Source organism: Elgaria multicarinata, chromosome 1 (assembly GCF_023053635.1).
Source record: "Elgaria multicarinata webbii isolate HBS135686 ecotype San Diego chromosome 1, rElgMul1.1.pri, whole genome shotgun sequence".
Lineage (NCBI taxonomy): Eukaryota > Metazoa > Chordata > Lepidosauria > Squamata > Anguidae > Elgaria > Elgaria multicarinata.
In genome coordinates this window covers 151,359,820-151,372,156 of record NC_086171.1, presented here as the reverse complement: position 1 = coordinate 151,372,156, position 12,337 = coordinate 151,359,820, and the positions used below count along the sequence as shown (strand labels likewise).

Here is a 12,337-nt window from a genome sequence, read left to right as displayed (position 1 = left end):
GATATTTGATGTTTTTTTCATAGAATCATAGAATCATAGAATAGCAGAGTTGGAAGGGGCCTACAAGGCCATCGAGTCCAACCCCCTGCTCAATGCAGGAATCCACCCTAAAGCATCCCTGACAGATGGTTGTCCAGCTGCCTCTTGAATGCCTCTAGTGTGGGAGAGCCCACAACCTCCCTAGGTAGCTGATTCCACTGTCGCACTGCTCTAACAGTCAGGAAGTTTTTCCTGATGTCCAGCCGGAATCTGGCTTCCTTTAACTTGAGCCCGTTATTCCGTGTCCTGCACTCTGGGAGAATCGAGAAGAGATCCTGGCCCTCCTCTGTGTGACAACCTTTTAAGTATTTGAAGAGTGCTATCATGTCTCCCCTCAATCTTCTCTTCTCCAGGCTAAACATGCCCAGTTCTTTCAGTCTCTCTTCATAGGGCTTTGTTTCTAGACCTCTGATCATCCTCGTTGCCCTCTTCTGAACACGCTCCAGCTTGTCTGCGTCCTTCTTGAATTGTGGAGCCCAGAACTGGACGCAATACTCTAGATGAGGCCTAACCAGGGCCGAATAGAGAGGAACCAGTACCTCACGTGATTTGGAAGCTATACTTCTATTAATGCAGCCCAAAATAGCATTTGCCTTTCTTGCAGCCATATCGCACTGTTGGCTCATATTCAGCTTGTGATCTACAACAATTCCAAGATCTTTCTCATTTGTAGTATTGCTGAGCCAAGTGTCCCCCATCTTGTAACTGTGCATTTGGTTTCTATTCCCTAAATGTAGAACTTGGCATTTATCCCTATTAAATTTCATTCTGTTGTTTTCAGCCCAGCACTCCAGCCTATCAAGATCACTTTGAAGTTTGTTGCTGTCTTCCAGGGTATTAGCTATCCCACCCAATTTGGTGTCATCTGCAAATTTGATCAGCGTTCCCTGCACCTCCTCGTCCAAATCATTAATAAAAATGTTGAAGAGCACTGGGCCCAGGACTGAGCCCTGCGGCACCCCACTCGTTGCCTCTCCCCAGTTTGAGAAGGTTCCATTGATAAGTACTCTTTGAGTCCGATTCTGTAGCCAACTGTGGATCCACCTAATAGTTGTTCCATCTAGCCCACTTTTAGCTAGTTTGTTAATCAGAATGTCATGTGGTACTTTGTCAAAAGCTTTGCTGAAGTCAAGATATATGACATCCACAGCATTCCCACAGTCCACAAGGGAGGTTATCCTATCAAAAAATGAGATCAAATTAGTCTGACAGGATTTGTTCCTGACAAATCCATGTTGGCTTCTAGTAATCACTGCATTGATTTCAAGGTGTTTACAGATTGACTTCTTTATAATCTGCTCCAGAATTTTCCCAGGGATGGATGTCAGGCTGACTGGTCTGTAGTTCCCAGGTTCCTCCTTTTTGCCCTTTTTGAAGATAGGGACAACGTTAGCCCTCCTCCAGTCGTCCGGCACCTCACCCGTCTTCCATGATTTTGCAAAGATAATAGACAAAGGTTCTGAGAGTTCTTCCGCTAGCTCCTTCATTACTCTTGGATGCAGTTCATCGGGCCCTGGGGATTTGAACTCATTCAAGGAAATTAGGTGTTCTTTGACCATTTGTTTATCAATCTCAAACTGCAATCCTGCCCCCTCAACTTCTGCTTCACTTTTTCCAGGGGGGTCATAGATCCGCTTTTGGGAGAAGACCGAGGCAAAGTAGGAATTGAGCACTTCAGCCTTTTGTTTGTCGTCTGTTATCAATTTGCCATCCTCATTAAGCAGTTGAACCACCATTTCTTTCCTCTGTCTTTTACTACTCACGTATCTGAAGAAAGCCTTTTTATTGCTTTTAGCATCCCTCGCTAATCTCAGCTCATTCACAGCTTTAGCCTTCCTGACGCCATTTCGGCACTTCTGCGCCACTTGTCTGTACTCTTCTTTTGTAGCCTGGCCTTCCTTCCACTTCCTATATGTATCCCTTTTTGTTTTCAGTTCATCAATAAGCTTTTTGTGGAGCCACATTGGTTTCCTCTGTTGTCTTCTATCTTTTCTCCTTGTTGGAATTGTTTGTAACTGTGCCTTTAAAATTTCATTTTTTAGATACTCCCACCCATCCTGCACTCCTTTTCTTTTTAGGCTCCCTTGCCACGGGACCTTACTTATTATAGTTCTGAGTTTATTAAAATCAGCTTTCCTAAAATCCAGAGTACGTGTATGGCTACGCTCGACTTTTGTCTCCTTCATAATCAAGAATTCAAGTATGACGTGGTCACTTTCCCCCAGAGTTCCCGTAACTGCCACTTTATCCACTAAGTCATCCCTATTGGTCAATAACAAGTCAAGGATTGCTGACCCTCTAGTTCCTTCCACCACTTTCTGTAGGAGAAAGTTATCACCCATACATGTCAGGAATTTCTTGGAAGGGCCGCTTTTGGCAGTAATGGTCTCCCAACAGATATCAGGGTAATTGAAGTCCCCCATCACTACTACATCACACTTCCTTGAAACACTGGCAATTTGTTTCTCAAAAGTTTCGTCCTCGTCTTCTCCTTGATTGGGTGGTCGGTAGTAGACTCCGATTATCATATTCTTTTTATTCCTAGCCCCATTTATTTTAATCCAGACGCTCTCGACGGGGCTCCCAATCTCATCCGCCTGTATTTCTGTGCAGGGATAGGTATTTTTAACATATAGTGCAACTCCACCTCCCTTTCTATTTCTTCTGTTCTTTTTGAACAAGTTATATCCTTCAATTGCTATATTCCAGTCATGGGAGTCATCCCACCAAGTTTCAGTTATACCTATCAAGTCGTATTTGCCTTCATGTAATAAGAGTTCAAGTTCATTCTGTTTGTTTCCCATGCTCTGGGCATTAGTATATAGACATCGAAGACCATGTGTTTTATAGTCTGGCTTTGTTCCTACCTTGTTGCAGACACTATTTTGGGACTCTGTTGGAGCTGTTCTCTGTACTGTGGTGCATTGGCCTTCATCCATTGTTGCCTCAAAATTTACGTCTCCCACCCCCACAAGATTCAGTTTAAAGCCCTCCTGATGAAGTTCTTCATGCTGTGGCCAAACTCATTCTTTCCAGCCCTTGTGAGGTGCAACCCATCCCTTGCCAGCAGTCCATGTTCCAAGTAGCGTAGCCCGTGGTCCCAGAATCCAAAACTCTCACGACGGCACCACTTTCGAAGCCAGTCGTTCATCCGGAGTATTTTTCTTTCCCTTTCTAATCCTCTTCCAAGAACCGGGAGGATGGATGAGAAAACTACCTGGGCCCCAAAGTTCTTCAGTTTCCTTCCCAGAACTTCAAAGTCTGAAATGATTTCTTTGTAGCTCTGCTTGGCGACATCATTTGTTCCCACATGGATGAGAAGAAAGGGGTATGTGTCTGTGGGCTTTATGAGCTTCGGTAACCCTTCAGTCACATCTCTAATCTGTGCTCCAGGGAGACAGCACACCTGGCGAGTCCATGGGTCTTCACGACATACTTGGGTTTCAATCCCACGCAGCAGGGAGTCTCCTACAATGACTACTCTTCGCTTCTTCTTGGTTGACCTACCTTCTGTCTCTTGGTCACTGTTGCATGGTGCCTCCTGTACTTCTTCCTCTGCAAACTGTCCTTCAGTCTCATTCTCCAGAAGCTGAAAGCGGTTGCTTAACTGCAATGGCTCCACCGGTGCAGAACGCCCTCTAATTCCTCTTCTAACTGTCACTCTTTTCCAGGGAGTTTCCTCTTCATTGGCTTTCCTCCCCTCAGCATACTCCACTTCTGCTTCAGCTGGCTGTTGTTCTTCAATCTCATGTGCTTCTTGTTGCTGTTGCAGTTCCACCGTTCGGTCTAAGAACTCCTCGACTTCTCTTATTCCTTGGAGGGTGGACACTCGCTGCTCAAGTCCCCTCACTTTTTCTTCCAAAAGTGCCACCAGCTTGCACTTGTTGCAGGTATACGCCATGTTGAGCTCAGGCAGAAACACGAACATTGCACACCCTTTGCAGGTCACTACCTCTAGGGACTCCTTTCCATCCATAATGTCGATTTCTGCTTTTGTTTTTCCCCTTTTTGATTATAGTAGAATTGCCTTTGCTTTGTTGTGTCCTCTCTGAAGGTACACAACTATATGAGGATGTCTTAAGGGAAAGTAATCTTTTGGGGGGGGTTTTGCTTTTGTTTGGTGGTGGTTTTGTGGGTTTTTTTTTTCTCTTTATGCTTTTCTTTTTTCCCCCACCTCTTTTTTATTTTTATTTTATTTATTTATTTTTATTATTATTATTATTATTTTTTAGAGGCCTCCCCTGCCGAACTCCCCCTGCCAAACTCCTGTTCGCTCGCTCCCTGGGAATCTGGCTTACTTTTCTAGCTCCTCCTTGAGCTGGGCCAGCTGCTCTTCCCTGCTTCTGCTTAGCTCCAAGTCAGCAACCAGAATGAGGTCACTGAAAGGCCAACAACAATCAACAGCAATTAGGCACTGATTGCTGAGACCAACTGACAATCAGGCCACTCCCCCTTCAGCTCCTGCAGCAATTATAAACACCAACCTCTCACTCAGCACTCAGGAGCACATGGCAAGCACACGGCCTCTTTGAATTGGCAGCCTCCTGGGTTTCCTTGAGGCTTCTCTTGTTCCCCTTTCCTTGGTCTCCTCTTCCCCTACACTCCCCCTGCCAAACTCCTGTTTGCTCTTCCTGTTCGCTTGCTCCCTGTTCGCTCGCTCCCTGGGAATCTGGCTTACTTTTCTAGCTCCTCCTTGAGCTGGGCCAGCTGCTCTTCCCTGCTTCTGCTTGTGTTTTGTTCAGTTATATTTTGGTAATGTTTATCTATGTTTATATAGCGTTGAAAATGAATAAAAATTATTAAAAAAAAAAAGAGAGAGAATAGAGATAGGAAAGATTGAGGCCTTAGCTAGAGGAGGGAAGATCCCATGATGCAACTATCACAGGATCTCGCCCTCATTCACACGCAAGGCGCAACAAGCTCTGGAGGAGAGCCGTCATGCCCACCATTTTGTTTTTAAGTTTTAAAGGGCCGGCAGCGCAGGAGCACTCCAGCGACAGCAGGTAGCTGGGTTTTTTATTATTATTATTTCCCCACTCCCCCCACCCTAGCCCGGATAGGTGCAGCACTCCTGGGGAGCGTTGTGCCTTGTGCGCAGCTCCCGGCTATGCGTGAGTAATCACACGAAGCCAGGGAGAAGCTGCTTCAATGGGCCACATGCTCAGTCTCGGGCTCAGCTCGAGTCCGCAGGGAAAACCGGGCCCAAAGTGGTGCCCATTATTCAGGGGCAAGGGAGGGTTGATCCCTGCCTGAGCCTAGGATCCCCTGTGCGTCATCTGGATGCACATGGGTGATCCCGGGCATCAGCCTGGGATAACCCCTCATCTATCTAATGCCTAAGTTGCTTAGGTGGCCTGAAAGCAGAGAACTTCTTCCTAAAAAGTAGGATGATGAAAAGACAAATGTTGGGTTTTTTAATCATGGTATCAGGGTATCCTACAAAGATACATAGACTTTGTCTATAGAGCCCCAAATCCCTTTTTCAGCTTTCCTCTGGGTGTGTAGCAATGTGAAGCAGCCTTCTGCAATATGTAACAGACAGTGTTGCACTGCTTACACCCACACCACCAGATCTGCATAGAGATGAGTACAATTACTTGCAGTGTGATTTCTATGATAATATGCATCATAGTAGAAGCGCTACGGTCATCTTATGTAATGCGAATCCTATTTTTTTGTTAAATGCAGGAGGAGAGGGCAACCTCCAGCCTGCATACCTAATCTAGCCCAGGAGGTTGCCCAGCTCAGCATGCAAAAGTTTGGACACCAGCTCTGGCCCCTCTCTCAACCCTTCCTCCTAACCTGGGAAGAAGAATTCTCTTATCCCCCATCTCTGTTCAGAAATAACAAGGAGTCTATTTCCTCCCTGCTTGCACCCTATCTACACGAATAGAGCAGGAAGGAGGTGCTCAACATGGCTGTCACTCTGTACCTCCCTCAGCACAGAAAAGTGGGTGATGATGTCCCTGGAGGAGGTAGGGCTTAGGGGTGGATCCCCACCTCCTTGACATCAACTGGCCCCCTGGACCAAACGAGATTGCTCCCACCTGCACTAGAGTAAAGCTTCTACCACTTGTGGAAACCACATTTTCATCCTTCTGGAAGTGTCAGATTTAATACTTTGACTTGTGCAACTCATTGCATTAACTAAGGTACAACTCACTATGCTTTCATTAGGTTAGATGCACTTGTTTCGCTAGCACTTGCACAACTGCTAGTGGAACAATGCCATTTCTTATACTTTTTCTGCGAGCTTAACACTGGATACAACCCATGCAGGTAATACTGATGAATCTTTGGAAATTCAAAGCAGAGGCAGACTGCTCTCTGGGTAGCTATGTGGAGGAATGTGGACATATCACATGGTTTCAAGGCAACTGGATGTAAAGCTCATGAAGCATACAACATTGTCCCCAGGATTTCATTGATAAAGCAAATTGAATCTTCTGAGACAACTATGTAGCTCAATCAAACAGCACATTGAAACTGGATTGGGAAGACTCAGGGCCAGCCCCACCCTTAGGCAGAATGTTCACTAATGCACATTAGCACAAGTGCAAATTAGTGCAAGTAGAACAAAATTCTTGTTCAGCAATTAAAAAAAATCCAATTCCATCGTCAAGCTGACAACGGAATGGAAGATGCCCAACAATTTGCAAAACACAGACAGAACAGATTGAAGAACCTCTGTGCATCCTTGACTGGCCCTGCATCACCTGATATTTTTTCAGCTGGTTTCATAACCTGAGAATTGGTTGCTTACCAGCATCACTTTGGTGGACTCTCCAATTAGGGTCACGTAGGGTTTCAAGATGTCATAGTGGAAAGCTGGTGTTAACAATCGCCTGTGTTGCTGCCACTTAGGTCCACTTAAGATAAGCAGGCCTTTCCCTAGGTTGTCAAATAACAAAAGACAGGTTGGACTGTACTGGGTCATAGTAAATTATTATTTTTAATGTTAGAGCTTGTTTGCACTAAAGATTCAGGCTTGCAGGTTTTATGATTGCATTTCTGCATCCACAGAGTGGTTATTCAAGGGCTGCACATGCCATGGTATGTTGTCTTAGAATTGATAGATTACTTGAACTCTATATAGAACGATGAATTCCACCCACCAGAGCCAACAAGCCAACTTTTGCTTATACGATCCTAGAACAAAGTGGTAAGTCATGTTGACCCTTCCACAGTTAAGCCCTGTGAAACTCCAGTTCCTGTATTACTCAGGGGGCTAAATTATGGTATTGTCCATTCCTTAATATCTGTACATTCATGCATACACTAGGATTCTATTAACAGAAATGGCTGGACAATGCAGGCTGAATCCAGAAAGTGAACGATCTTGGCAAACTTTACTGAGGGTTCTTCCAAATGAGGCGTTTATCGAGCCGTCACCCTGCCTCATTCTCAGCATTCTCAGCTAAGTAGCCAGAAGTATAAAACAGTTGAGGAAATCAGGCCAGGCTTCTAACTGAATGAAACCACTCCTACTTCAGAACACACTGAACATGCTAGTCTTGTTACACCAGAAACACATGCAAAAAAAGGAAACTTTTTCACTCCACCTGGCTGCTAGTCAACATTCTCTCTCCTGTTCTGACCCCTCTTTGCCCCCAAGGCTCTCTGATGCATTCAGAGCCATTAATTAACTCTGCATCCTGGGAGACTTTTGATGGTGTGTCTACTAACTGTTTCTTAAAGGCCTTAAAAAAATCCATAGAGCTATTCAAAATAGAGAACCCCCATGATCTTCCTTTAAGTCATGGTTCAGCTCTGAAGAGGATGCATGTGAAGACAAGTCCTGGCGCTGGCAATGTGGTGGCAGTTCCAGGTTTGGGGGAAGCGAAGGAAGGAGCAAACAGGTAGGGAGTCGCGAGTTCAATGTATTCCTGTTTGGCCTTCCTAGGTGGGCTTCCATGCGGCTGTACAGCCACAACCCAGGAACCCTGCAAAGGCCGGACCGCCTTCAGGAGCCTGAATCTTACCTTGGCTTCAATTGCAAGGCAGACAATCCCTGAGGCATCCTGAGGTGAATCGGGGACATTTTGGAGCCCCCCAAACAACCACCAAGTTGAAGCAGGGAGGGGGCTGGGCTGATCAGTGTTTTAACCTAGTAAAACAGCTTGTGTTTTATCATTGTTATGTACTTAGGATTGTTAGTAAGTCTAATCTGTAACATGTCAGACAAGGTTAGTGTAGTGGTATTATTTTTTTAATGCCGTTTTGGCAACTGATCAAACCGCTAAAAAAATGAAAAGGTTTCAACACCTAATAAAATCTGAAGATCTCTTTACATAACCTATTTCTTCTGCTTTAGGGCTTGATTCTGCTACTCACTTTTATTTTTATTTAGAAAACATTTCTATATCACCTTCCAGCTTTAAGAAAAGCCTCCAAGGCAGTTAACATTAATAAAGCATCAACATATATTTAAGAAGCATTCAAACCACAATAAAACAGATAAACAAATTCTAAATTCAGCTGATTTAGAGCCACTTGGGACATAAGATACCAGTATTTCAAACTGTGAAATACTTACCTACACCTCAGAATCCCTGCGTCTAATACAATGTCTGAATTGAGAACTCGCAAAACTCAGCACAGTGACAGCCTTAGATATTTTGCACACCAGAGGCAAAAAATTGATGTGACATCTTTCTGAACTGGAATGGAATTAGTTATTCCAGCCGTGTTCAGAAGACACCTTAAACCACAGCTTTAACTATGGTGAATAAGGCAAAAAGCTTTAAGGTGTCTTCTGAACAGGGCCTTATTTATGTTTTAAAGAGATATAGAGTTAGGCAGAGGAGCCAGGAAGATAACAACCCTTCTGAGATGTACTGCCTAAAGTACATAGTAAACCAAATCCTCTTTCACCATGGTGAAATGATTCATGAATCCCAACTTCAGACATTGCATTCAAAATAGAAATTCAGAAGCGCAAGTCACACACTTCTGAAACCTCAGCAATTTATGACCATCTGAACTGGCTCTTCGTTGTGGTCCTATAATCAGAAAACAATAAGGTTCATTTTGTTCTTCAAGTTGTCATACCACAAGTTGCCCATAAATATTTATTTCAGTAAGTTTATTAATGTAAACTGGATTTCCTACTCATCCTGGGGCCTGTTCATGAGTAATTTCCATCACATGGTTGCCAACAGTAACCTGAAGTCAGTTGTTTCTATCAAGGCTGTGATTGTGATATGGGCAAGCAATAAAAACTCAACGGGTGAGGAGTGTTCCTCCCTGGAATGTCTACTGTCAGCCTGAACCAGATGGACAGTGTTCTGTACAAGGAGTTAACGAGGCTCCAACCCATAAATAACATATAGGTTCCTGTTAGCTACCAACAAGATGCAAGAACCAGCTGCATAAGCCATCTTCTGAGGTTTCCAAGCTTGTAATAAGCTTTCTATTGCTTTTCTCCTATAATCACCAAATATTTTTAGATGTGCTTAATTTACTGTTATATCCCATTCCTCCAATCTGATTTCTCTAGAAATCAAGTCTGTTCTGAGTATATTTGTAGGGATTAAGTCATCTGAATCCTAAAAGCAGAATGAAAACCCTTATGAACAAAGGCTGCAGCCCTATCTGTACTTAGCTGGGAGAAAGTCCCACTGAACTTAGTAGGATTTACTTCAGAGATTTGCACTATACATCTAGCTAGGGCTTAGGTGACAAGTCTAAGCAGACCATTAAGATTATATTTCTCCTTGTACTATGAAAATTATACACCAAAAACTTGTTTGTAAACCATTTTAATTTGTACACACATACCAATCCAAGGAATCAAAAGCTCATAGGAGATTGCTGGCTTGGGATCTAAAACAGAAAAAGAAAAGTCAAGCATACCACTTAGTGTTACAAACAAAAATCTACAGCAAGAGTTACCATCTTCAAAAGTGAGGCCCATACTGGAAACCTATTTAAACTTTTAAGGGTGTAATCCTCTGCATGCTTAACAGAAAAATGTCCTACAATTCCCAGCATCCCTCAGTCAGCCACACTGGCTGAGGGATGCTGGGTGTTACAGGACTTTTTTCTGTCTAAACATGCATAGGTCTGCACCCTAACTGAAGCAAGGATGAGAAAAGCAGTAAATTGAAAATGTGTAACTATATATGGGACATGGAGAGTTTACTCTGCACAAGGCCGGCCACTGCTTCAATCCTACGATGGAAGGTTTTACAGCCTAACCAGAAGACAGACATATTTTTTAGGGGTGTGCTCCGCTCCATTTCGGATCCCTGAATCTGAAGCGGAGCGGGCCGATCTGGACCTCCTAAACCCAATTCCAGAGAGGATCGGGGGAGGTCTGGATCGACCTGAACCAGTTCAGAACGGTCAAAATCGATTCAGACCATTCTGAAGCTTTGGAGCCAGGTAAGTGGGGAGGGAAACTTATTCAGACGCCATTTTGTCCCCCCCTTCCCCAATTACCTGCCTCCGCCATCCACCACCGCATGAATCTTGCTGAGAATTTTTTCATCCCCTACTGAAATTGCACTCATGAAGGTGCAGTGCAATCACATACATTAAAGCAGTTCTTGTTTCAGTTAGGTTTGCAAAGGGAATGCAAAACTTATGCTGACCAGGCAGCTCATTTACTTTCTCACCCACATAAACAATGGTAAGGTCTTGACATAAAAAAATGCAAGAATAGCTCAATGCAAGGAAAGCTCAAAGGTGAATCTTGTCCATAGACATAAAGCACAGCCTGAAGCATGTTCTTTGAAATTACCACTATATATTAATAACTACTAGCTACTTATTAACAATTAATTGTCCTCAATGCAATGCACTTACCTCCTCTTCCAAACACAGTTTTGGCATAATCAGGGTGGGTGACAACTAAGGAAGAAATAAACCCTCCAAACCATCTGGGAAAGCCATAAGGGAACTTTTCAGCCCACTCCAACATTATGTTCAGTTCATCTTGATGGCTGGTTATCTGAAAAAGTGGGGATTTCATTTTCAGTTGCAAACCATTCTCTTTAAAGCACAATACTCATATAATCATAGAATAGTAGAGTTGGAAGAGTCCTATAAGGCCATCAGTCCAAGCCCCTGCTCAATGCAGGAATCCACCCTAAAGCATACCTGACAGATGGTGTCCAGCTGCCTCTTGAATGCCTCTAGTGTGGGAGAGCCCACAACCTCCCTCGGTAACTGGTTCCATTGTCATACTGCTCTAACTGTCAGGACGTTTTTCATGATGTCCAACCGGAATCTGGCTTCCTCTAACCTGAGCCCGTTATTCCATGTCCTGCACTCTGGGAGGATCAATAAGAGATCCTGTCCTGTGTGACAACCTTTTAAGTATTTGAAGGGTGCTATCATGTCTCCCCTCAATCTTCTCTTCTCCAGACTAAACATTTTCAGCTGTTTCAGTCTCTCTTCATAGGGCTTTGTTTCCAGACCCCTGATCATCCTGGTTGCCCTCCTCTGAACACGCTCCAACTTGTCTGCATCCTTCTTGAATTGTGGAGCCCAGAACTGGATTCAATACTCTAGATGAGGCCTAACCAGGGCTGAATAGAGAGGAACCAGTACCTCATGCGATTTGGAAGCTATACTTCTATTAATGTAGCCCAAAATAGCATTTGCTTTTCTTGCAGCCATATTGCACTGTTGGCTCATATTCAGCTTGTGATCTACAACAATTCCAAGATCCTTCTCATTTTTAGTATTGCTGAGCCAAGTATTTCCCATCTTGTAACTGTGCATTTGGTTTCTATTTCCTAAATGTAGAACTTGGCATTTATCCCTATTAAATTTCATTCTGTTGTTTTCAGCCCAGCACTCCAGCCTATCAAGATTACTTTGAAGTTTGTTTCTGTCTGTATTAGCTGTCCCACCCAATTTTGTGTCATCTGCAAATTTGATAAGCATTCCCTGCACCTCCTCATCCAAATCATTAATAAAAATGTTGAAGATCACTGGGCCCAGGACTGAGCCCTGTGGTACCCCACTCGTTACCTCCCCCCAGTTTGAGAAGATTCCATTGATAAGCACTCGAGTCTGATTCTGTAGTGAACTGTGAATCCACCTAATAGTTGTTCCATCTAGCCCACTTTTAGCTAGAGCCCGTCTACACTTGTCTAGATGAAACGTAACAAGTTGGCAGAGATGACGTCAGCAGTCACGTGATGCTGTTGTTGTTACGTTTCTTCTGACTTTTAAAACCGTTCCACTTTCTGTTAAAATCGTTTTAAAACTAACAATGTGCCCCAACCTTTCGTTGTATTCAATGCCGTCTTTCAAAGTCATGTCTCGTGACCATGGTCTTTGCTTC

General features: G+C 43.8%; 2 protein-coding genes across 2 annotated transcripts in view; both read right to left on the bottom strand.

Annotated features, from left to right (window-relative positions):
• The window catches only part of PDZK1IP1 (PDZK1 interacting protein 1), a 355,951-nt gene that overhangs the window by 293,719 nt on the left and 49,895 nt on the right, over positions 1–12,337 (bottom strand). The gene's annotated exons all lie outside the window — the stretch shown is intronic.
• Positions 1–12,337, bottom strand: part of LOC134407464 (cytochrome P450 4B1-like) — a 30,654-nt gene that overhangs the window by 10,294 nt on the left and 8,023 nt on the right. Inside the window, exons 2-4 of the mRNA XM_063139260.1 lie at positions 10,849–10,993; positions 9,820–9,864; positions 6,803–6,930 (exon numbers count right to left, since the gene is read on the bottom strand). Of these exons, the coding sequence (XP_062995330.1) occupies positions 6,803–6,930; positions 9,820–9,864; positions 10,849–10,993 (318 nt within the window). The remainder of the gene's footprint in view (positions 1–6,802; positions 6,931–9,819; positions 9,865–10,848; positions 10,994–12,337) is intronic.